This window comes from Apostichopus japonicus, chromosome 2 (genome assembly GCF_037975245.1).
Source record: "Apostichopus japonicus isolate 1M-3 chromosome 2, ASM3797524v1, whole genome shotgun sequence".
In the NCBI taxonomy this organism is placed as follows: domain Eukaryota; kingdom Metazoa; phylum Echinodermata; class Holothuroidea; order Aspidochirotida; family Stichopodidae; genus Apostichopus; species Apostichopus japonicus.
Window position 1 is genome coordinate 5,766,519 of NC_092562.1, and position 26,855 is coordinate 5,793,373.

The 26,855-nt window shown below is 37.4% G+C and overlaps 2 protein-coding genes across 3 annotated transcripts; one reads left to right on the top strand and one right to left on the bottom strand.

Annotated features, from left to right (window-relative positions):
• Positions 1 to 1,951: 1,951 nt before the first annotated feature.
• On the top strand, positions 1,952 to 16,914 carry LOC139975908 (WD repeat-containing protein 18-like). Its single transcript, XM_071984199.1, has 10 exons — positions 1,952 to 2,219; positions 2,702 to 2,812; positions 4,210 to 4,343; positions 5,997 to 6,138; positions 7,015 to 7,158; positions 7,702 to 7,757; positions 8,882 to 9,006; positions 10,720 to 10,910; positions 12,538 to 12,591; positions 15,061 to 16,914. Exons 1-10 carry the CDS (start codon positions 1,980 to 1,982, stop codon positions 15,175 to 15,177), a joined length of 1,314 nt encoding a protein of 437 aa, XP_071840300.1. The 5' UTR covers positions 1,952 to 1,979; the 3' UTR covers positions 15,178 to 16,914.
• Positions 16,914 to 26,855, bottom strand: LOC139975916 (RING finger protein 11-like). 2 transcript variants are annotated; one of them, XR_011795958.1, is made up of 4 exons: positions 26,582 to 26,855; positions 25,407 to 25,555; positions 19,773 to 21,568; positions 16,914 to 19,654 (listed from the first exon to the last, which is right to left on the bottom strand). XR_011795958.1 is itself a non-coding variant. In XM_071984210.1 (3 exons), the coding sequence occupies exons 1-3, from the start codon at positions 26,690 to 26,692 to the stop codon at positions 21,391 to 21,393; spliced, it is 438 nt and encodes a 145-aa protein (XP_071840311.1). In that variant the 5' UTR covers positions 26,693 to 26,855; the 3' UTR covers positions 16,914 to 21,390. The 2 variants fall into 2 exon arrangements, 1 of the variants encoding a protein (XP_071840311.1); XM_071984210.1 differs by having other exon boundaries at positions 16,914 to 21,568.

Consider the following 26,855-nt stretch of genomic DNA (forward strand, 5'->3'; position numbering starts at 1 on the left):
GTAGCCGACATTAGTAGCGGACAATAAGAGCAGATAATAAGTAGAAAAGCGGAGAGCGCTATCTATTTCTAGCGGACAATAAGCAACGGTGAAGGTGCAGTGGTACTCAATAATTGTTTGTACATTAAATCAAGGGCGTAGGAACCGGGGGCTGGGGGGGGGGACGCCAGCCCCCCAGTGAAAAATATGGAGGGGCGGAAGTATCATTCCGCCCCCCGCTTCGCAAGTCAGAAAACCCCTTTTTCATTTCCAAATGAGAAAAAAAAATCTCATTTCGAGCACCAAATTGCATATAAGGCCAGGTGAAAACGCAAAATTATATACAAACTGGAGTGGGTGGGTTGAAGTGTGCTATATTGCACCAAATTGCATCTGAGGCCACCTGGAAATTCCAAAAAATTCCAAAGGGGGAGGGGGAACCCCCTCCCCTTACACCCCCTCCCCGGGCCGGCCATCAGACTTCAGCCCCCTACTCAAAAGTACCTTCCTACGCCACTGCATTAATAATAATAATAATAAACAGTTCTTATTAAGCGCCCGTAACAGAAGTCACAGGGCGCTTTACAAATAAAAAGGTCAAAAAATACATAAAGAATACAAGTCAAACACACAGCTAAAGAAGCATATGACCGAATGATAAAAAGTAAAATGGCACACAAAAGGCAATAACCATGGATAAAAAGGCACTAACATATATAGACAATGAATTACTGGGTAAAGAGATGAGTTTTCAGTTTTGTTTTAAAATTGTCCACAGAAGATGCAGTCCTGATATGTTGTGGCAAAATGTTCCATTCTGTATGAGCGGCTTCTACGAATGATCGGCGTCCATAGGCGGTGCGTGGTTATGTTATTAAGTTAAGACAATTCATCCCTTCTGGTTCTGCATTTTGTAGAACATTGTCAACCTCGATATTCTACGTCTTTCGGCAAGAGGTTTCCAACCTAGATTTTGGAGCATCGTCCCAACACTTGATAAGAGGTGGTAACGATGGAGAGCAAACCTTGCAGCACGTCTTTGAACCATTTCAATTTTATTGATCAGTTTATTGGTATAAGGGTCCCAAACATGCAGTGATGCTGTACTCCAGGATTGGCCTCACTAGTGCCTTGTATAGCTTGTTGTTTGACACTGGTATTTTATGATGTTAATATTGCGACGAAGGAAATTGAGGACAGTTTGTTGCTTTAGAGGTGAGATAATCTACCTGCTCCCAACGTAAATCGTGAGTGATGTGAACTGAAGCTGGACGTGCTTGAGTTCCAAACCATGGAGGGTATAGGCGAAAATCTTATAGAACTCTTAAAATCCAATAATGAGATGTTTATAATTAATCAGTACTTCGTCAGTTCGTCAGTACGTAGAGGCAGTTTGTACACGATGTAGTTGAATTTAACGCAATCACAAATATTCTTATTTTTTTCAATCGAAATTTTGGTGAAGATAGAAGTTATGTCATCGATATCAAACATGAATAGAGTGATAGAGGACACATTGCACTATTACGTGATGTATATCGCACTACCTACCTATCTCTTTAACTAGAGATAATTAATATCAAACATTTCGTTAGTACGTAACGGCAGTGGATCTTGTACACGATAGTGGAATTTTAGCAATCACAAATAAAGAAGTTATGTCACCCATATCAAAGAACACTAGTATGATAGAAGAACTCTTCTCTGTCTCATGATGTGTATCGCACTTCTTAGCTATTCCTATAGGAAAGATCATTAATTATGAATATTCCTTTTTTGGGATGAATTGTCTTAAATTTTATGTACAATTACTGAGTACCACTGCACCTTCACCGTTGCTTTTGTCCGCTAGAAAATAGGCGGCGCTCTTCGCTTTTCTCCTGATTGTCTGCTCTCATTGTCAGCTCTAAATGTCCGCTACTTATGTCCGCTATCTTCAAGCAGGTAATGATGTTGCGATGCAATGGATCCGGATCATTTTACTGAACATAGCGTGTACAATGTGTAAAACTGATTTCTCAAGGAACAAAATGGCGCTGCCCTACGAAGTTGTGATTTCAAGTGATTCTACTGGTCAGATGTGGAACTGTTGTATTTGGAATCCCTTATCAGATACCACATCAATTCATTACAAGGGAAGCGGAAGCAAACTTCGTTCGTTATGCCTTCTTTCAGGACAATACATTATATCGGCAGACAGTAATAAACCGTTATTGAACATGTGGGAAGTTCAGCGTAGGGTAAGCATTGGTACTAGTTTGGCGAAAGTTTTTGTACCCATATTGCATGATGCACTCACTCTGTGAGAGCACCCACGATTATCCCAACCAGGGGGTATATTGCCACGGTCTGCTAATAATATGCTGTCAAAAGAATTCTCAACCTTGTTGGAAGCGTCAGTGAGAAGAATAAGCCCAGAAATTTATTTTTAACAAGGTCCTGTGACTCCTGCCCAAGCAAGAAAAAAATAGACATGACATGGTGCATTCTGAGTTTTATTTAGGCGATAAATTAGTTGTAATAAAGGCTAAGCACTTGTGCCTCTACTACTGGTCTCAAGGAAAAAATGACAGAGTACAGATGAATCCATCAATAATTAACCAACTATCCTACATGAATTCTAAGATAAACTGAAGTCTTTATTCTAGTATGAAAAGTGTGATCAGTGAATGTGATGATTTTGACACCATATTCAATGTTTTTTTTATTTCAACATATTCAGGAGCAGCATCAAACTAGAATGGTTTGTTCGGGACATGTTTCATGCTTAGCAGCAAGCCCTGATTCAGCATACTGCATTGGTGGAATTGAAGAAAAACTTAATATATGGCAGGTACAGTAAATATGTCAAATTATCCTAATTTTTACTTCCCTCTTCTCCCTCATTGCCAGACCCTTGAACTACCCAGTTTTAAAGTTGAAATCATCATCATCATCTCCAACTCTAGTATTATTTGCTACAGTACACTTAGTACTGTAGCAGTAGCTCTGTGGTTTAGAAAATATTAGAACTTAACATGATAAAGCTACTGTAGATGGAAGCTCATACTGTAACTGTATTGAAATTTGTGGGTGTCAAAGTTCATTTGAGGTTAGTCTGCAAGCCTTGTAAACATGATAACTGCAAAAATCAATGTTTGGAGAAACTTCATACATGATATATACTGTAGCTCTATACTGTACCTTAAAAAGTACAAGTATTGTATTGAAATTGGTATAGGTTGATATCATTTGATTTTGAGGTCAATGTAGCTCAAAATCTGAAAACTTTGTAGCATGATACATGTATGCAAAAGTGAAACTTGCTAAATCTTCAGAATTGGTACCGTCTGCAGAACCCCTTCAGTGAGTTTTGTACATAAACCTTCAAACATTGGTGGAGGCCAAAGGTCACTTGAGGTCAATGTAAGTCAAAACATGAAAATGGTTTAATAAGGTACAACAAATGTAATAATTGGTTGAGTTTCATACTTTAATATACTGTAACAAGAATCCCATTGAAATAAGTGGAGGTCAAAGGTCATTTGAAATCAACAGACCTCAAAGTACTGAAGGATGTAAACTTTGTAAACACAAATTATACAAAAACTAAAATAGTGAAGATTGGTTGTTCCCTATACTACAGTAAGTACAGTATCTGATCCCCCCTCACCCCGGTGAGTATAAGATCCCTAATCAATTTGTGGAGGTTGTAGGCCTCTTGAGGTTAACATGGATTAGGTCAAATTTTGCAAGCATCTTAAGCACCATAATTGTGCACATTTGCAAAGCTGGGATGTGAACTTCATACCTGTAGTACTTAGAGGGCCCAAGTAAGTACAAAGATCCTTTCATTTTCTGGAAGGCCAAAGGTCATGTGAGGTAAACATACAGTAAATCATTGCCTGGAAACATTTTCAACACACAAACAATTAAATTTTAAAAACAAGAATGAAGTTGATAGTTGATGTCCCCTTAGTTTGGCATTAGTGCAGGTACCTTGCTGATTTCTTGAAGTCAGCACTTGAATATCCATGGTCCAGTGTTTCTGTAAAGTTTTCTTATATATTTGGGAAGTATCACTATAAAGCCAGTGGAGTTAAGGGTTTGTTGCTAGTGTAACTGCTCTTCTCTGGTCCATGGATTAATGTGTGCATGTAAAGGTAAGAGAATACATTGAATTAGTTTAAATGGCAACAGGAATGTTTTAGTTTTGCAGAGTATTTGACCCACTTAAACATTTGGCTTTAGATCTCAACAGGTCATCTTTTGGCAGTTTTATCACGGCACTTTCAGAGAGTAACATGTATATGCTTCACTGATGATGGATCATATTTTCTCTCTGGAGGGGAAGACAACCTCATCATGGTTTGGGATCTTGCAAGGTAAGTAAGCACAGTTTAACATCTTGATGTCCAGTGTGCCTTTGTGAAAGTTGCAGAGATTGATTACACATGTACCCTTAGAACTGTGTTTACTAATATTACCTGGAGGGCTCAACAGTGTTTTGCAATGCTTCCTTAATGCTCGTTTATGAAACCCTCATGAATTGTGAAGTAGGCTACTGGAAATTGGGTGGAAAGTTAAATACGATAAGGCCTCCGAAAAACCCTGTCAATCATGTTTCTTCAGGCAATTACTGGCAAATTAGTGAATATATGTGCATGCAAGAGAAATTGGACATAGTTATATTTACTGACAGAGTAGTGAATGAATGGCAGAAACTGCCCTGATAGGATAAAAACACAGTGTTTGAGACTTCAAACTCTGAATCCTTCTTTTAAGTTCTGCGAAGAACGGAAGCCTCAGTCAGTTGAGACACAGGGCAATTCCTATGAAATACTATAAAAGATGGAAGCCTCAGTCATTAGAATCCAGGTCTGGTGATTTGACTGATTGCTATCAAATATGAAAAAGGATGCAAGCCACTGTCATAGATATGGATTTGTTGCTTATTAGCATTGATTGATGTGTGTGCAAATTATTTATTTTGATGCCACTAAACTAAAATTTTTTCTGATTTTGATATCAGTTTAACATTAGCATTTCTATTAGGAGATACAGTATATAGAACCTTATTCATGGTGTTCCATATTCTTCTAAATTAAAATCACATATTTACATTTTTGTTTCCTTTTCCTTTTGTTTTGCTTAAAGATGAAGTCAAACTTCAGTATAAGTTTATTGGTTCAGATGAAAGCATTATAATGGTTGTTGCTTACAGTATCTTAGATTTGAGTTAAACTGCTGTAGGGCCTGTGACACAAAGCAGTGGTTTGTTGGGCTTAATAATTACTTGCATTTAAGCCACAGGAAGCGAACATTTGAGAAAATTGCAAGTTTACTACTGTGAACAGAAGGTCTTTTGAGTTCACTGCAAGCTTTCCAGACAGTTTATACATACAGTAGACGCTTCAAATTATGATTCCTAACTGTGTGGTCTGCTTCAGAGTCATATGTAAAGTAGTCTATCTGGATCAAACATCAGACCAGCTATTTTATTATGATAGGATTATTTGATTCCTTGCTGAAGGCAAAAGGTCACAAAAGGTCAAAATATGTAATTCTTGTAAACCTGATAAATGTAGCAGCAAAGCTTAATAGATGCAGTTCATTAATATGATATGTGGATCCACCTTACTGAGACACAGCACCTATACTGTATTTCCTGTGGAAGTAAATGTTGTTTGAGATTAATAGAGGTCAGAGTCTGAAAACCTAATATACATGATAACTCTCAAAATAAATGTGGTATGAAACTTCATACTTACTGTTTATGATTTGAATTAGTGAGTACCAGAACTCTCTCATTATCTGTAAAAGGCCATTTGCAATCAAAACTCGAATGTGCACTTTAAGTTAAATGTATTTATATATAAAACTTGTTTAGGAATTAGTTTTCCTGTTGTCTTTCTGTTTTATTTGATACTTCCAGTGTTACTTTGTGGATGGTATATTTTCCTCCCTTAATATCCATGTATGTGTGAGGTACAATATTTTGTTTAAATAATGATAACATTCTTTGTGTTTGATTTTAGCACTTTACAATGGGAACAATCTCAGGGTCAAGATCCTCTGCACATCTGGTCGCATCATGCTTTACCGATAACAGACTTGCATTGTGGGAAGGGAGGAATCACTGACAGGGTGGTCTCTGCCTCTCAGGACCAGACATGCAAGGTATAGTACTGTTTGGTAGTAACCATTATACAACACCTACTGTAATTATATTCCGGCCATTTGATTGGTCAATTGCTCGTCGATTGCATGCAAAATCCGTTCTATTGCACTCTATGAAATAGAACCATGTGTTATACTTTTTTGATAGCACTTTTTTCAATGGTAAGAGAGCAGAGAAACCTGTCTGTTCAAAACAATCTGTTGCATGAGTGAATTTTACATCCAATTATATCCAAATTTGAAGGTGTTGTATAAAACAAATAATAAATGGTTTCCATTCGTGCAATTGTGCAAATATTTCATTCGTTGAAAGATGGAATTTGTTCCATTCAACTCGGCTGCGCCTCGTTGAATGGAACATTCCATCTTTCAACTCATGAAATATTTGCACTATTGCACGAATGGAAACCATTTATTATTTGGATATTATCATGGTTTTATAGGTATTAAGTACAGTAGTCAAATGTCAAACAAACATTCATCCTTCAACAATATCATTCAGATTTATTGCATCTAGTACAATATTACAGTCCCTTAACATTTTGTCTGTATAGTGAGATAATGTGTGACTAGTAAGTACTACCCCATACAGTTTGCAGTTTATCTTTCCAGCATCCTGAATCTCTGTGAAGGTTTGTCAAACTTGCTTGTTGGAAGTTAGACAAATGTTAATATATATATTATGCAAGGTTTCATAGCAGATTACTGTCACTAAACTGTTTATTTTGCTGATTGAACCATTGATTGACCATTGATTGACCATTGATTGATTGACCATTGATTGACCATTGATTGATTGACCATTGATTGAACCATGATTGACCAGCATCCCTTTGTGTCAGTGTGGTCCATCATTGTTCTTCTCTATTTGCATAGTTATGGGATATACCATCAGGCCAGATGCTTTGCTCCTTTGTATTTGATACTCCCATCCTCTCTGTCACTATGGATGCAGCTCAGCTTAGAATTTTTGCAGGAGGTCTAGATGGAAGTATCTATTCTGTCAACCTCTTTGAAAAGGTATTTATTGCCATTAATTCTCCTTGTTTCTACTTCCTCATGAATACTCCCTCATATGACCTACTTCCTGCTCATAAGTTCTTCCTCATGAATTATGCATTTATACCCATGGGTCATTTGAGAACGTGGTCAATTTTACAATCAATTTGTTTAACATTAACATGACTCATGTGTCAGTGTTTGTTTAGATAAGTACATAAACTTTGCCATGTATCTCAGTAGTTGCCCTGCCAAGTCTTTTATTTCAGCCTTCTCAATATGGAGAGCATTCATGATTAATAGTCTAAAGGTCACAAGTCTTCAACGTCACAAGTTAAAGCATTTCATACATACTCGTACTTCCACACACACATACCATCATGATCGGAAGGCTTACAATTTACATAAGAAAAATGTCCTGAAATCTTCTAACATGCTTAGATAATGTTGTACTCTTAGCACATCTTTTGTTTGGACCCATTGAGGCATCACCTTGACAACAACGATGGTAACAACAACAATGACAATGAAGATTTTTTTTTTTCTGTGACACATTCTTTGCAGGTTACTGGTCAACAGAGACTAGTTGAAGATCATGAGAATACGTACAAGGGACACAGGTAACATGGCCAAGTGTTATTGAGAATATTTGTGAAGGGAATAAAGGGCAACTCAGGACTGATGAACTTCTCCACAGTTTCTGCCACAAAATGAAACTATACTTCATCTTGATTTCAAAGACCCCTAAGTTGTGTGTGGTCATGGGTCAGTTATTGCATGGCTGTTCTTCATGAGGTTCCTTCACTTAGATTGGTGAAGAGGATAGGATGTTGCTAATCTTTTGGTGATCCTCTGGTGGTTCTCAAGAAGGGTATCTGTGGAGGGGAACTATGCTTGCCAAATTTGCTCATATTATTAGAAACAACAAAATGATGTAATATAATGAAACTTTCCCATTAGTTTTCCCCACTCTTGCATCCTTCTCCCATGACACTCAACTGCCCATCTTAGGCACCCAACCATTCTCCCATGACACTCAGCTGCCCACTTAAGGCACCCAAACATTCTCCCATGACACTCATTTGCTCATCTAAGGCACCCAACCAATCTCCCATGACCCTCAACTGCTCATCTAAGGCACCCAACCATGATCCCGAGACACTAAGATGCCCATCTAAGGCACCATCTCCCATGACACTCAGCTACCCGTCTAAGGCACCCAACCATTCTCTTGAGACACTCAGCTGCCATTTAATGCACCCAACCATTATCCCGAGACACTAAGAAGCCCATCTAAGGCACCTTCTCCCATGACACTCAACTGCCCATCTAAGGCACCCAACCATTCTCCCATGACACACAGCTGCCCATTTAAGGCACCCAACCATTCTCCTGAGACACTCAGCTGTCCATTTAATGCATCCAACCATTATCCTGAGACACTAAGATGCCCATCGAAGGCACCTTCTCCCATGACACTCAGCTGCCCATCTAAGGCACCCAACCACTCCCATGACACTCAGCTGCCCATCTAAGGCACCCAACCACTCCCATGACACTCAGCTGGGCATCTAAGGCACTCAACTCTTCTCCCGAGACACTAAGATGCCCATCTAAGGCACCGTCTCCCATGACACTCAACTGCCCATCTAAACCTTCCTCCCCCACCTTACAATGCCAAGTCTGTACCTAACCCATTATTAAGACTATTAATGATTGATTTTTATGCTGCTTCCCATCTCAGCAAAGCTGTTACATGTTTGTCAACCTCTATGGATGGTTCAATGCTTCTTTCCGGCAGTGAAGATAGCACAGCTAGAATATGGCACATCACCAGCAGGCAGTGCATCAGAACAGTACTTCATAAAGGTATGCTAAGATACCTTGGAAGCCTCTGCAAAGAAATACCTTTGTCCTTTAAGGGCTTACAGATTTTCTTCGGAAACAAAAACATGTTTAGTTTTGTCAAATCTGATAAAAATAAGGTGGGGTGGAAATTGTGCTTGCCAGGACCACTAGATTGAAGGCTGGTAGGCAAGGGTGAAAATCATGACAAATGGGGACCAAGTGACTCCCATCACTTGCTTAGCAACCCCCTTAGATGCCAAAGAACATATACTAGGATCCATTTCCTAATGCTAAGTAGCACTCAGCATACAGTAGCAACCACTCTCAAACACAATCTTTCTAATCAAGCAAAAATGAGTAGCAACATGGACTTACTTGTTGTGATGAAATTATAGAAAATACCAAATGTGCCTGTAGTTATCATAAAGTAACCCCTTGTTCCACTGAATGCCTGTCAAACAAACATGATACCTAGTCCTGGAATTTTCATTGCTAGTGGCAGGGGCTATTCATAGAACAAGTTTGATATTGCAAAGGTGGCAGTAATGAGTCAAAATGCTAGAGAAAAGAATGACAAGAAGAGTTTGAGTATTAGTCATATTCTTAGTATCACACATTGTGTTCAAGTGAGTAATATTAGTGATATTCTTAGTATCCCATATGGTGTACAAGTGACTGCTCTATAATATAAATTGGAACATTCTTAGTATCACACATTATGTACCTATGACTGCTCTAAAAGTAATATTAGTAATATTCTTAGCATCACACATTGTGTACCTGTGACTGCTCTATATTATATTAGTAATATTAGTAATATTCTTAGCATCACACATTGTGAACCTGTGACTGCTCTTTATTATATTAGTAATATTCTTAGCATCACACATTGTGTACCTGTGACTGCTCTATATTATATTAGTAATATTCTTAGCATCACACATTGTGTACCTATGACTGCTCTATAGTATATAAGTAATATTCTTAGCATCACACATTGTGTACCTATGACTGCTCTATATTATATTAGTAATATTAGTAATATTCTTAGCATCACACATTGTGTACCTGTGACTGCTCTATATTATATTAGTAATATTCTTAGCATCACACATTGTGTACCTATGACTGCTCTATATTATATTAGTAATATTAATAATATTTTTAGCATCACACATTGTGTACCTGTGCCTCCTCTATATTAGTAATATTCTTAGCATCACACATTGTGTACCTGTGACTGCTCTATATTATATTAGTAATATTCTTAGCATCACACATTGTGTACCTATGACTGCTCTATATTTTATTAGTAATATTAGTAATATTCTTAGCATCACACATTGTGTACCTGTGACTGCTCTATATTATATTAGTAATATACTTAGCATCACACATTGTGTAACTGTGACTGCTCTATATTATATTAGTAATATACTTAGCATCACACATTGTGTACCTATGTCTGCTCTAGATATTATATTAGTAATATTAGTAATATTCTTAGCATCACACATTGTGTACCTGTGACTGCTCTATATTATATTAGTAATATACTTAGCATCACACATTGTGTAACTGTGACTGCTCTACATCTTGGTCTTCCTAAAACATTTGTTATCCTATTTTCTTGTCTATTGTGTCTGTCATATCTGTTTGATGGTGACTGATGTTGCTCAAGTTTGGGCAGTGTTCATATCTCTACAATTTTTTTTTTTTTAATATACTGCACAGGCACCGTCACTAATGCTATGTTCATAATGATGCCACGCATCTTACAAATTCAAACTGGCAAACCAACTCTCCCTGTCAGGCCCTTCCAGCGACATCTCTATGTTCCTTCTACATCAACTGTTTTAACTGAAGCAGTGGAGGATGAAGATGCAGTAAATGGTACCCCTGTCAGGTGGCATCACAGTCTCCAGGTAAATATTTAATTTAGCCACTCAGTAACACAGACATACATCTGAGATAAATCACAGAGGTACAGCTGAGATAAGTCACAGACGTACAGCTGAGATAAATCACAGACGTACAGCTAAATCACAGATGTGCTACTGGGATGAAAACATTTCACCAGTACAGTGTCTTTGTAAATTACTGCTTGTTCCAGCAACTTTCTAGCAGTATTTAAGATTAGGTGAAACTAGAGCACATGTACATTACTGCTTGTTCCAGCAACTTTCTAGTCAATATTTAGCATGAGGTGAAACTAGAGCACATGTACATAACTGCTTGTTCCAGCAACTTTCTAGCATTACTTTGCATGAATAGAAACTAGCGCACATGAACATAACTGCTTGTTCCAGCAACTTTCTAGTCAATGTTTAGCATGAGGTGAAACTAGAGCACATGTACATAACTGCTTGTTCCAGCAACTTTCTAGCATTACTTTGCATGAATAGAAACTAGCGCACATGTACATAACTGCTTGTTCCAGCAACTTTTTAGTCAATGTTTAGCATGAGGTGAAACTAGAGCACATGTACATAACTGCTTGTTCCAGCAACTTTATAGAAGTATTTAGCATGAGGTGAAACTAGAGCACATGTACATAACTGCTTGTTCCAGCAACTTTCTAGTCAATGTTTAGCATGAGGTGAAACTAGAGCACATGTACATTACAGCTTGTTCCAGCAACTTCCTAGTCAGTATTTAGCATGAGGTGAAATAATCACTGACAGTGAATTGAAGCAATTTGTGTTTTCAATTTCTCAAAGAATAATCCTTTTTTGGCTTAGTGATCAAAGAAATTGCTTGTTTTGGTGTTTGAACGTATCTTCTAATGTCACAAAATATATTTAAATTGGAAGAAATTTTTCTTTATTATTCTTAGTTAAGGGACACCTACGAACAACATTGTCCTAATCACTCTTAAAATCATGAAAATAGCTACAACTCTCATCAAAATCTATCAAAGATTTACCATTTTACAAGTCTCGATTAATTCTAGTTTCATTTATGAATATACATTAGCTAATTATGCACATTGATGATGTAAAGGGAGTAACTACCTAATATTCTGTTGTGTTATTACTTTGTATTTACAACCTTTATTTCAAGGACACTGAACACAGGTTTGTGGAAAAAGGGAATTTTTTAAAATATATTTGTCTTTGAGAAGAGAAACATCACATTATTCAAATGATATATATATCATTTGTGAGTTTGAATTAAGGGGTAACTTATTAAGGCCTAAAATAAGCATTTTGATTAGGGCAATACTCCACATCATAGTTTGCACATATTTAATGAGTTTTCCAGATTTATCAAAACTTCAAATGTGTATATCTTGGAAACAAAAAGAGCTTTTTGAAAAATTTCAACAGATTTTGAATGAGATTATCACACACAACAAATGTACTGAATATAGGGCAAGTTGGCTAGGTGTCCATTGTACTTTAAAATTCCACCATGTTGGTCTCTAGTAACATTTCTGTTTGTTTTATTTTGGAGAAGGGAATAACCTAGTCACTCTTAGTGATGGGTAGCCTGGAAGTGCCTGCCACTAAGAAGTCGCATGATAAATTACAACCTCTCATTTTCCTGCAGATTCCAGAAGAGATCAGTTGGACAGAAGCTGTGCAATCAGCTCTTCATGAAGAGGTACAGTTCTTTGCTATTAATACTGTACCTGTTTTTACATGATCAGGTGCTTGATAATCAAAGCCAATGGTACTCAGCATTATTTTGTTGAATGTTTAAGTGGTATTTTCAGCTAAGCTTTGGCTGTATTAGCCCCCCCCCCCCCTCCCCACACCTGCCATCCATACAGATGATCAGGACTAATACATTAACTTTTATATAATGTCTGTAAAGAAAAAAATAGTTGATAAGGTCAGTCACATTTTGCCCTCTCCCTCCTGTATTGCTAACTATTAGCACATGTGGGATAACGGTCTCCAAATTTGTTACTTGGTTTAGGAGTCACTTAATTCAACCATAGTAAATGTGCCAACCTATCTTGCAGTAGACGGACATGAATTGCTGTGTATGATTTCACTGTGGCATACACGATGCACAAAGGATGAAAGCAACATAGTGTAGGGTTCATTTCTTCCCTGCTACAATCCCTCTTTCACACTGCTAAAGGTGATAAATGTTGATTAAACACACAAACTTTAAAGAAATACTCTTGGGCAACTTCCTCTGCTTGTCCGAGTCTTGTTTTTGTTGTCTGAACAACACATTAGGTTTGGTGATTGGAACACCAATATGTACACTGTAAGAGAGATGTGTAGGTTTGGTGATTGGAACACCAATATGTCATTGTAGGAGAGATGTGTAGGTTTGGTGACTAGAACAGCAATATGTACACTGTAGGAGAGATGTGTAGGTTGATGATTGGAACACTAATATGTACACTGTAGGAGAGATGTGAAGGTTTGGTGATTGGAACACCAATATGTCATTGTAGGAGAGATGTGTAGGTTTGGTGATTGAAACACCAATATGTCATTGTAGGAGAGATGTGTAGGTTTGGTGACTAGAACAGCAATATGTACACTGTAGGAGAGATGTGTAGGTTGATGATTGGAACACTAATATGTACACTGTAGGAGAGATGTGAAGGTTTGGTGATTGGAACACCAATATGTCATTGTAGGAGAGATGTGTAGGTTTGGTGATTGAAACACCAATATGTCATTGTAGGAGAGATGTGTAGGTTTGGTGATTGGAACAGCAATATGTCATTGTAGGAGAGATGTGTAGGTTTGGTGATTGGAACAGCAATATGTCATTGTAGGAGAGATGTGTAGGTTTGGTGATTGAAACACCAATATGTCATTGTAGGAGAGATGTGTAGGTTTGGTGATTGGAACACCAATATGTCATTGTAGGAGAGATGTGTAGGTTTGGTGATTGAAACACCAATATGTCATTGTAGGAGAGATGTGTAGGTTTGGTGATTGGAACACCAATATGTCATTGTAGGAGAGATGTGTAGGTTTGGTGATTGGAACACCAATATGTCATTGTAGGAGAGATGTGTAGGTTTGGTGATTGGAACAGCAATATGTCATTGTAGGAGAGATGTGTAGGTTTGGTGATTGGAACACCAATATGTCATTGTAGGAGAGATGTGTAGGTTTGGTGAATAGAACAGCAATATGTACACTGTAGGAGAGATGTGTAGGTTGATGATTGGAACACCAATATGTACACTGTATGAGACATGGGTAGGTTTGGTGATTGGAACACCAACATGTACACTGTAGGGAGAGATGTGTAGGTTTGGTGATTGGAACACCAATATGTACACTGTAGGAGAGATGTAAGTTGGTGATTGGAATACCAATATGTGCACTGTAGGAGGGATGTAGATGCGTTGGAGAATGTGTAGGTCGATGAACAGAACACCAATATGTACACTGTAGGAGAGATGTGCAGGTTTGGTGAACAGAACACCACTGTAGGAGAGATGTGTATGTTTGATGAATAGAACACTGACTGTAGGAGAGAAGTGTAGCTTTGGTGAATAAAACACTGATATGTACACGTAGGAGAGACGTACAGGTTTGATTAACAGAACAACAGCTTTGGGCCAATAGAACTCTCTTCGAATATATGGATCATAGGCCTACTTCTGAGTTTGTTTTCAGAATCTCCAAAGTAATGTAGGGTGATGCCAATTTATCATGTTCCTATTTGGTGGTACTTAGTTACAATGCAATCTGAAATCAATTAAACTCTTCGATGAGTTAAATCTCCTATCTGTCGCCTCGGATGACCATTCAAATTTTGCCCTGAACCTGTTTATATCTGGTGCAAAGAAGTGAAACTCACTGAGTATTTAAGTTCATTGAACAGGATAGTTATACATACATACATTGAATATATTTATATAGCACTTCCCCCCCCCCAAAAAAAAAAAAAGGCTCAAAGCGCTGTGTGGGCATTACATAACTTGGTATCTGTTATGTGGCCTGGCGAGTCATATTACACAATATTTTTACAACCTATCACTTCAGAATTATGCAAGTTTCCCATAGAAGTGTTTAATTGATGTCTCATTTTGGTGGCTTTTTTTGCAATGTACATCTACTTTTAAACCCTCTCTCTTGACCCTCACAGAAACCCTCGGTTACAGTTGCAGAAAGACAAGCCGAAGAGGTGGCCAGTCTGAAGCACATCAATGCTCAATTACGCAAGTTTGCAGCTGAGAATATCTTGCTTGAACAGAAAACTTGAATATTTCGTTCAGAAACAAAAAAAATTCAAACTGTGAGGAAAGCAGTCTGGCCCTGGAAGCTCTTCCAGACTGCGCAATTTCTCTGTACGGACATTTGTCTGGACAATCAGGTTCTAAAGCACAGATTTTTAAAATGTGTGATTAGTGTATACCAGGGTTGTCCAACCTTTTGAAGAGGAGGGCCACATCGAATGATTATGATGAAAGAGGGGGCCGCATGAACTCTACGCTCGATTTTTTGCCCGAAGCCCAAGGCAACAAAATGTGAGCACGGAGCGCATTGATTTATTTTCCTTCCTGATAAAACAGATGAATAAAGTTCAGCCCCCCCCCCCTCCGCTGAGAGAGTGTCACACAAACTGACCTGTATGCAGTTTTTTGGACCCAGAAGGTTCGAATGATTGATTATATAGCTTCAAATTGTTATCAATAAATCTGCTCACTAAAACTTCGCACTGTATAGCATCTCGGCGGGCTGGACGCAACCCTGCGGCGGGCCGGACTGTGGCCCGCAGGTTTGACAACCCTGGTGTATACCAAGGTGACCAGTGCTATATATGGTAATATGAAAATAGTGAGAACAAGGAGATATGGTCTTTCTAATCATATTGTGATATTGTTTGATAAAACTTACTTGATGACCCTTTGTTTCATCCAACATAGAAATCATCTGTCCCACAAAAGTGTTGTTTTACTGATTGAATTATGCTGTCTCATCCTTCCAGCTGAACCTTTGGTGAACAGTCAATGCAGCATTACTGTAGTTGATATGCAAGTTAAATAATCATTAACCAGGTCAGTGGCGTAGGAAGGTACTTTTGAGTGGGGGGGCTGAAGACTGATGGCCGGCCTGGGGGAGGGGTCTGCCCCCTCCCCTTTGGAATTTTTTTGCATTTCCAGGTGGCCTCAGATGCAATTTGGTGCAATATAGCACACTTCAACTCCCACTCCATTTTGTAAAGAATTTTGCATTTTCACCTGGCCTTAAATGCAATTTGGTGCTCCAAATGAGATTTTTTTCTCATTTGGAAATGAAAAAGGGGTTTTCTGACTTGCGGAGCGGGGCGGAATGATACTTCCGCCCCACCATATTTTTCACTGGGGGGGCTGGCGCCCCCCAGCCTCCCCGGTTCCTACGCCCTTGAACCAGCTGACATCAGAAAGACACAAATGATTACTGTTGGTTTGGTAGCTTTATGTCAGATACTTGAAGGTTGGCTGGCACAGTCTTCAATTAACTACTGTTTTCCTTTCCAGCAATTGATATCAATTAACATGAACAAAAATTGGTGGTATTTGTACAGACAATGTGAATTCTATCAGTGATCTGTAAACTGGTAGTGTCACTGAAAATGATTAACAGGTGAGATGGCTTGGCCAACAGGCAAATGTGGGGGGGGGGGGGGGGGAATGATGTTTGCTTCAAATTTGATGCATTATTGATTCAAACTAATGTTCAAAAAGCAATTTTTAATTAATAGCTTTGCTAGCACTTTTAGGTGGAGAAATACAGGATTCAGATTCAAGTTACATTATTATGAAATATTTAGAAAGAAGCAATGTGAACATTCTATTGAGCGAGAGAGTGGTAACCTAATGAAAAGCAGAGAGTTAGTTCTTCAATGTGGCAAGGTTGTTTATGGAATGAAATTCTCCAAGTATACTCTAAGAGAATCTACAAGAGTGTATTGCAAACATACACAACTCAGAAAAGGTAAACACGCTGACAAACAAGCCATTTATTGCACTTATAATTTTTCAACTTGTACCTGTACAAAGTAGTAATAACCATAATTATCAGAATAGATTCAGCAACACCTTCGTTATTACCAGTCAGACAGATTACTTACAGCGTCTCAGGCAGTTTCATACCTCATATATTACTTTTTAAATCATTACAAATGGACAAAATACGACAATACTTAAAAAGGAAAGAACTAACAGAAAACTCGATCCCACAGTAAAAATAAATTCCCTTTTGATTCCACATGTCATCTATGTACTTTATGGCATCTATATCATTTTAAAGGATACGCACATGAAACTCTTGCTTATATATATACTCCAGTTAAGTCCATTTATTCAGAGAAAAACATTAAAGTTAACACAATAAGATACAATGCTCTCAAATGAAGCATTCTCAAAATCATTTTCTTGTGCCTCTTTCAAATGTCTGGCTTAACAACTATTGACCCAGGCCCCAGTATACCCACACTCTTATCCCTTCCCCTCTCGACTGCTATACCCTCTACCTCAACCTGCCCTCACTGTGTAATTCTATACATATTTTCACTAACCTTCAGGAGTAGCTTGCAAAAACATTTACATATTTATCTTCATGAAAATTGAAAAAAAAAATTACTTTCTTCAGCATTACAAATTAGATAGACTGGTTTGGTCTCATTTGCATTATTTGCACTGTATATACCATAAAACAAGTAGAGAAATGGTTAATAGCTTTTACTTCTTAAACATGGCAAAAATAAATATAATGAATGCAGGCAATTTTGATCACACTCATTGCATATTGTTTCATATATTAACTAAAGTGCTGTGATGGTGCTGAAATGAACAAGGAATGCAGGGTCCCACCTGGTGGGCAGCTCTTTGAACATATACATGCACAGCTACACAACTTTGTAACTTCCTAGGTACAAGGAATGCTGGGTCCAACCTGGTGGGCAGCTCTTTGAACATATTCATGCACAACTGCACAACTTTGTAACTTCCTACAGTAGGTACAAGGAATGGTTGACATGGAATACCTTTGCCAGTACCCCCAGGAAAACAACAGTCACCATCCAAAAATTAACATTATGTTATATTTTGGGATTGCTTGCAGGCAGCAATACATGTGAATCTGGCAATACAGGCCCATATTCAACACATTCTTTATATTTATAAATGTGAGTAGAGGAAAAATGACATTCCCTTCTGGGTTAGAGATATGCTATGCTTGGTTACAAAATAAAATATTTACAATAATTTAAAATGAATATTCAATGGAGACACATATCCAGCCAAAACTGAATTTTTTAAATACTTGAAGAGATTTGCCAACAAGGAATGTAAACATGGGATTTAAATATATACCAGAAATGCAAGGTATATCACATGCTGAAGACTTCTCACTAAATAGCAAATATTAAGTCTTTCTTTTGATAAACAATAACTCCTTTCTTAAATGCTTGTTAACATTCTTAGAGTTTATTGAGCTCTGCAAACATAAAAAAGGTATAGCTACTTGTGGTTCTAAAACATGCCATTGATTAAATCTACATAGACAGTATGCATGAAAAATAAATTGAACTCAAAAAAGTTCATGAAGTACGTATAAATGCCAAATAGTATAATTCAAGCAAATAAACACGGGTCCGAAGTGAACTGCACTTTCAAGAGTTAAACTCACTTAAGTAAATTTTGAATGAGCCCTTATCATTATATCCAATACAGTGAATGAAGGTTAAAAGTAGGATGCACTCAACACATTGATCAAGCCAAAAACAAGCAAATTTGAGAAAAAATGCTGATCTACCTTGCTATTCTGATACGATAGTAAGATATTTGATAGTGTACTCTTTATGGCATCAATTAGTCCAAACAACGAAGTACATATTCTGTAGTCTGACTTCTGTGCACTTGACCAATCGCTTGAAACTTTAATGCTGTTCTGTATCATTGAAGATGCATCATATACTATACAAATACTTTATATCCTGAGTGCTAGAATCAGTATTTTAGTGACCATGCTACTAGACGTACTGGCAGTGTCATGTGGTATGTTGGTTTCATAAACACCTTGTTTTGCACACGTGGAGACTTTGCAATGTTCACATTATTTCTCAAGTCTGTACCTCTACTTTGATAACATACTATACTATAACCAAATTAAAACTTCATAATGGACAAACCATTACTACATTGTTAACACTGATAGTAAAATGTGCAAAGTGATACCCCAGTAACCTAACAAATATGAAATGGAACTGGAACAGGTTCTTAATGTAGGGCTAGAGGTGGAGTGAGGTGGATGTACTACACACTATGCCATCTCATGGGCAAAGATATACATGTATGTGAAAAAGGGGCAGCCGCATTGAGAGCCAGGTGTGGCCCTGGGCCAGCTATATGTCACCAGGCACCCCTTTATGAAGTCTTCATTTTTCCTTAATTATACCATGAAATCTATAGATTTGTGAAGAATGAGCATGAAAAATGACAATAGTTAAATACAGATCAATCAAACATTAGTTTTCTTAGTCTCAATCAATAGTGGAGAAATATTCAAAATTAAAGAAGGATGCTCCCATCAACCTCTCTCCAATATACCTCAATTTGAGGATGTTAAAAGCAAACCTAACATTTATCTTTGAACTCATTGCTTTCATGTTTGCCTACAGTACTATGACATACTTCACTAGGATAATCTCAACAACCATCTTTTCCCTGGACCTCAACGTTATGTTACAAATATACCTCACATCTATTTGCAATCACTTACTTGCAAGTTTGCCTACAGTACTCTGACATACTTCAGTAGGATTATTCCAGACAACCATCTCCCAATGCCTCTGAGGCTGTTACAAATATGTACCTCACATCTATAAGCAATCGCTTGCTTGCAAGTTTGCCCACACAATACTCTGCCATACTTAACAAAATGATTGAAGTATTCCTAGATGTAATTCACATATGTTTGACTAATTTTGACAAGAAATACTGATATAACAGTGTAGTATTTGAGAGGGAAATCCTCTTGACATTTCTGTGTTCACAACATGGCAGTAGACACATGATCCGTACAACAGAAATTGTGTGTCAATATGTGGGGCTTTCCCCAAACAGAGAACACATAAAAGCTCTGACATCAAAGACGTCATGGAATGTAAACATGAGTTCACATACAGTAAATCATACATGAGTTCACATACAGTTTATCATACTGTACATGAGTTCACATGCTGTACAATAAATCAAACATGAGTTCACATACAATAAATCATACATGAGTTCACATACAGTGAATTATACATGAGTTCACATACAATAAGACATACATTAGTTCACATACAGTAACTCATACATGTGTTGGCATACAGTAAACCATATGTACATGAGTTCACAAACAATAAACATACATGTGTCATGATGCTACAGTTGCTTCTTAATATTCTGAATTCTTGAATAAATTAGATGACATGTACTTTTATATCATATTTCTGTTTTATCTGTTCTTAAAACATTAAAAGTCAGAAGAAAAATGTTATTAAATTTAATATTTATCAGAATTTAATCTGAATGAGGAATCGCTTGCATAATTAGGACATTTCCTTATTTTGAAGTTTAATGTTAAGCTGTTAGACTATTGTACAGTGTACAATTCAGATGGCACACCAAGTATGCAATACAACTCCATCAACAGCAAAACTAATACATGATTGTAAAACACATGTTGACATTGCAAAAGTATACAGTAATTGGCTGAGAATAACCAAAATGTTTCCTAATGTATGTAATAAGAAAATAATGTTGACAGTCACCTTTATCTTTTACAATGCAAAAGTTCATTGTGCAAGTCACTCACCAAAAATAAGAAAATTACTGCAAATTGGCTCCTTTGTTGCTACCTGTACTATAAGTATAGTTTATGTGATACTGCTGGATGTCTGTTATCATACGACCCAATGCAAGATTCCAACAGTGGCAATCATACAGTAGAACAGATTAATGTTACAAACTACATCTTAATAATATAATAACTTTGCAAGATCTGTTTCGTTTACAAGTACCATACATTGATCTATTCTGCATGAAAGCAATTATATCCAGGATAAGCATTTCACATTCATTAAAACCCTCAAAAGTAGAAATACTGTATTCTCCTTGGACTGCAATGAACTACTGAATGTCATGTTACAGTACAAGTCTGATGAGAGAATAGTTTAGATCAGTAAAGCCTATAGCGTTCTCCTGGTATACAGGTATGTGTCTTCCTGTACATATCAAAGCAGTGCCACTGGCATTGCTTTAAATGGAAACCGAATTAACCGATGGAGGCCTCAAACAGTTGACTGATAAAATTGGATTTATCTTCCCCATAGTTCTACTACATCACCAAGTATCGTTACAGCAGTGATCATAGTCTGTCTGCCATAGTTGTACCTTAGCATAAATACAAAGAGATGGTCAAGAAATCATCGGAACGATGGTAGTCACTGAGCACCGTCATCGTAACTAGAAAGTAAAGCTGCCTCAACCGGTTCCAAACAAGATGGGCAGGTGAAAGACCTCATTAGCCAGTCATCGATGCATTTAGTATGATAGATGTGCATACAGGGCAAGAAACGGACGGGATCTCCAATCTGGAAATCTAGCATGCAAATGACACATCTGCAAGGAGAAATATGGAAAGATGACTGAGATACAAAGAGGATTCATGAAACACTGTCAAATACAGTTTAATATTGCTATTCAAGGAGGCACAGAACTGTAAGTCTGTGCAGTTCTGTAGTTTGTTTGTAGCCCACTGCCTTCCAAAAGGAAGTGTAATAACATTCAGAGTTAACATGTTTACCCATGGTTTTCACCTCTCTTGACGTTTGACCTCCAAAGTACAGTTCAATAATACTCACTTACTGTACTGTAGGAGGGCGTTGTGGTCAAGTGGTTAAGGCAGTGGACTTGTGATCTAAGGATTACAGGTTCGAGCCCTGGCCAGATCATTGCGTTGTGTCCTTTGGCAAGGCGCTTTATCTCCATTGCCTCTCTTCACCCAGGTGTATAAATGGGGACCTGCGAGGTAACTTGTAAATATAGTTGCGTGCGCCGGTTTGTGGCTGCACCCTATGGGAAGTCCCCCGGGGGACATGTGGTTGTGGTGCACTGTGGTGCCCCAGGAGAGATTGATTGAATTGTGCACACTTTGGTGTGTGGGTGTGACAAGTTACCAATGACCAGGGGTTAAGTTGTAAAGTCATGTGAGGAGGCATTAGCCTCATACAAGACTGTAAACCTTCAACTTTAACTTTACTGTAGGTGGCTTAAAAGTATTTGCACAACAAGTGGTGATGGGGCTTAGGTTAGGGCAAGATTAGGGTTTTAAGGTTTAGTTTACAAAAAAAAAGGTCAGATAGAGTTTGAGATATCACCTTGACAAGATTAGCTTCACATGTACACATGTTTATACACACACACAAAGTTGATTGCATAAAGGTTATTTCATTATCGAAGGCATGTACAAAACCAAAGACATTTACTCTCCTTCCTAAATAGATTATAAGCTAAAACCAAAAGAGTTACTTTCTAGCATACAGCATACTCTAGATCTGTAAACCAAAAAGGTCTTCAAACCAGCCTGACAACTGTTCTGTAGCTGTTCCCATAAGATTATTGACTCCACTGCAAGCTTAAAGGAGACACAAATCCCATTCATCATTACTAGAATGTATGTGGTTGTGATGTAATGAACATTCAACATTCCCCAATAGCTAAGAAAAATCTCATTCCACTTCTGAGATATACTGTATATAACAGATTTAATGATCTTTTACAAACAAGGCTTAAGAAATTAAGTCTTAACATGACAACATTGTCACATGTGCTTCCAACTTCTTATTCTTTTTTTAATTTTTTTTATTGCGATGTTTACTTTTGTAATGGAGATGGGTTTTGCAATTTCTAATAAATAAAAATAGTGGAGCTGTTGCATCCACTTGATGCCATCGTTTCAGTGTCAACATTGTTTCATTGTACAGTGCCTTGAAAATATGAAAAAAAAAAAAATTAAAAGATTTTGGAACACAATCATGGCACTATGACACCTCTGGATCTCCAGTATCTCCCAAACAATACAAACAACAGGATCAATGCAAAAGTGTACAAACATACAGATCTAACCATTGGTAACATAGACAGCAATGATATGCAAACATCTAATTCAGTAATGGCTGGCTTGTAATATTCACACAATTTTTAAGAGTGATCACTACATCTTCTCCTCATGCATAAAAGAAACAATGACCCCTTTCTTCCTTGAACTACATACTCTTATTTTGATTAGTTAGACAACTATATTTCCTTGATGACAGGCTAGTTCATGTATTTACTGTAGTTGCAAGGCCTTAGTGTATCTTTATGCAATCTACAGTATGTACAGTATGTATTAGTTTACTGTAAAGGCGAGTATAGTTGAAAGATTGAAGAACAACTTCACTCCATGTAACTTTGCCTTCAGAGCACATCATTTCAACATGTTGTACAGTCTATACCACTTGCTACAAATATAGCTTGTTAAGAAAATCAGGATCTGGTCTCTTTTCAACATGTATTCAAAAAGTGTATCATGGTTGCTTGCTGAGCTGCATACTGTACATTGTAGTACAGTGAACACTTACAATTTATACTGAAGCCAACTGTAAGCCCTTTGGGACTTTTAGACTTTCACTTTCAGAGTACATAGGAGGCCCTGCAGTTAGGCTGACAAGTCATTGTATTACTATGATATTCACTAAGGAAATCCACACAATGAACACAATGGAAATGACTCACTACAGTGTACATACAGTCACTTATGATGTACAAAATTCCCTTCAGTTTTGTACATTGTAGACCAACATACAGTACAAGCAAGTTACTGTATTGTTTTATTACACTGGTCAGTAATGTACCGCTTACTGTTCCTACTGTAAGTACTAAGGGCCTGGATTAAATTAATACCATTCTACTGTATTTCCAGCTTCAGTAGTTTCCAATCTAGAGTAGTTTACAATCTACTGTAGACAGTAGGCTAGAACAGTTTCCAAACTAGAGTTCATATAGACCCAGCTTGAGTCCTTGCCAATCCTGGTAAGGTTTATATTGATGCTATGTAATTGGTTATGAACATTCAGTTAGTTCCAGTGCAACTTAATCAAGATGAGGCTATATGACGCACTTCTCTCCTATTATGAATAACGAACTTTTTTTCACATTATGGATTACGAACCCTTTGATCGATTATGAATATCAGACCCTTTCTCCTATTATGAATAACAAACGTTTTTTCCCATTATGAATAACGGACCCTTCGCTCCATTGTGAATATCGGACCTTTCTTCCTATTATGAATAATGAACCTTTTTGTCTATTATGGATTACGAACCCTTTGTTCTTATATGAATATCGAACCCTTTGTCACATTATGAATAACGAACCTTTTTGTCAATTATGGATATCGAACCGTTTTGCCCATTATGAATATCGAACCTTCGTTTCCATTTTGAATACCGGACCTTATGAATTATGATCCCTTTTTATTATAAATAACGAACCTTTATTTCCATTATGAATAGCAAACCTTTTTATCGAAAAAATGGACGTTATGAATGACAAACCTTATGAAAAATGACCTTTATGAATAACGAACCTTATAAATGAATATCGGGCAGACCCCTCTGTATGTAGCCAGAAATACAAAAGATAAGTGCACACAATGATGCTTTAAACATATACAGTTAGTATTCATACACAATACACCAGCCTGTGCCAATTGAAGCGCTGCAAGAAATGAGAAGTCAGTTGTAGAAGATGTTCAGGTGTCTTAAAGCTAGCTCACACTTTCAGTGATCACCAACTTCTAAAAAAGTTTAGCAGACAAGTTTACGTAAATTTACTCAAACTAAGATTGTACTTGATCAAAACAAGTCATATTGTATCTGGAGATTTGTGGCAGCAACTGGTCACCTATATCAGTAGAGCTATAATCTAATAATAGTAAGGTTCTTAAGTATAAACCAGAGGTCTGTCATATTCATAAATAACTCAAGAAATGTAAAGCACACTTAACCAAAAGTATATCAATGACAAGGAACAGACTACAATTACAGTACCATGTACATGTACAATATTCATACTGTTTCAGTCAATTAAACTTTGTGGGCTTTCAAACTTCATTTGTCTCTTGGCCTGTAAATCAAGTATTTAAGTATTTCCTAATAGTGAAGAACAAGTTTGTACTTAACATGTTATTTATCACTTAATACAGTATTAACCTCTGTACCCTTCATTTAAGACTTAGTTTTTGAGAGCTGAACAGCACAAACTACAGTAGATCCCATTGGTGGAAGGTACTGTTTAACTTTGACATAATACAGTAACCATGTCAACTATTTTCTTTTTTTTTCTACAAATCCCTCTGTTTTTTCATTGCTTCCATTATTAACACTAATGGAGACACAAGCACTGTACTTACTCTCTTATTTTTTTGCTTCCATCATATTGGCCTGTAGGTAAGTGTTGTATAAGGCCAATTCTTTTGGCAATTTTTATCTGTTCTTCCTCGCTCAGCTGGTTGACGCTTCTTCTCTGCGCTGGTGTTACATGATAAACTGGTGCATCCTCCTGAAAGTTGAGATGTAAAACAAACAACACTCATCCATCAAGTATTTTAAAGCCTCATTATGTATTCATAGTGATGAGACGAGAAGGATGGTTAGACTAAGTGAATGTCAAGAAAGATAAGCTGTTTATTATTTACTGGAGGCATGCATGGGTATAAGAAATTAGGGATTACAAAAAGAAGTACAAGGCCGTGGCAGTCGATGTAAAAAGGCAAATGAGGCCCGCGTAATCATTGATTAATAATGGTTCAAGAATATGGTTTAATAATTGGTTATAATGATTTTAGAATCTTGATTTCTCCTTTTAACACCATGATTTGTAACTAATATTAAACATCACTGCCATTTGTACTAAATCATGTTCCTCTTTCGAGTTAATCTATCTCGAGAATCTAATCTTGGAGCCACATTCTATCACCTTCATGCCAAATTCAATCCTTCTCCATCCTCCTAGATCATTTCAATGTGCCTTATCAGTCTGGCGAGCTATTCTGCTCCTCTAAAAATAAAACAGCATTTTCCGCTGACAAAGACCTTACAAGTTTTCTGCTGACAAATTTAGTGTGCAGAAGTCGGAAAGTACCTTGTGTGGAGATTACGGTACCCCCTTTTTCTATAGCAGAACTTACGTATACTTTGGCTTTGGCAGAAACTAACTGTGAATGTCTACTGTAGCCTACAAAAAACTAACAGTTACAGTTAGGCCTTACTGTACTTAGCCAAGCATAAGTAACAGTAAAGCCTCACTTAGCCTAGCTTAAAAGTAACACTATCACTACAGTCAGGCCTAAGTTAATCTAGGCTAACTCTAGTTAGGCCTAGAGTCATTAGTAAAGGTTGCAGCGGCCATAGTTTTTATGATAGCCTAATGCCAGTAGGATAACTTGGTGCAATGCCTGACGTACCAGTGATACTCTAATAACAATAACTTTAGCCCAACGTTAGGCTACTCAATGAAACTAAAATTAGGCTATTCCAGGGAAGGATATAAACGACGAAATACTTAGATTGGCTTAGCCTAGCCTACCCTTGGTCTGTATGGTGGTGGCGGGCCTCTTCTATCAACCGTAAGCGCTTCGGTTTCGTCATGTAGAAGAGATATATCATCACTAGTTTGCCCTTGAAGACAGTTCCCCATGACGATACTCTCTCTTTGTAGGTCCGGGCCGGGAACAAAGGCAGTCTGGAAACCTCTTCGCAGTCAACACAATGACTTTATTCGTGATTCATGTTTTCCTGTTTTCGACACATAGATATTATTGTGGACAAAAGCGTTGCCCGTTATTGGCAATACACAGAGT

What these genes read in the sequence shown, in the direction of transcription:
- LOC139975908 (XM_071984199.1), top strand. Translation starts at nt 1,980, where the DNA reads ATGTGTAAAACTGATTTCTCAAGGAACAAAATGGCGCTGCCCTACGAA. An exon ending in CAGAACAGTACTTCATAAAG is followed by an intron (nt 9,007 to 10,719) that starts GTATGCTAAGAT and finishes TATACTGCACAG; the next exon opens with GCACCGTCACTAATGCTATG. An exon ending in GGTGGCATCACAGTCTCCAG is followed by an intron (nt 10,911 to 12,537) that starts GTAAATATTTAA and finishes ATTTTCCTGCAG; the next exon opens with ATTCCAGAAGAGATCAGTTG.
- LOC139975916 (XM_071984210.1), bottom strand. Translation starts at nt 26,692, where the DNA reads ATGGGGAACTGTCTTCAAGGGCAAACTAGTGATGATATATCTCTTCTA. An exon ending in CACCACCATACAGACCAAGG is followed by an intron (nt 25,556 to 26,581) that starts GTAGGCTAGGCT and finishes CTCAACTTTCAG; the next exon opens with GAGGATGCACCAGTTTATCA. An exon ending in GGAAGCAAAAAAATAAGAGA is followed by an intron (nt 21,569 to 25,406) that starts GTAAGTACAGTG and finishes TTCTCCTTGCAG; the next exon opens with ATGTGTCATTTGCATGCTAG.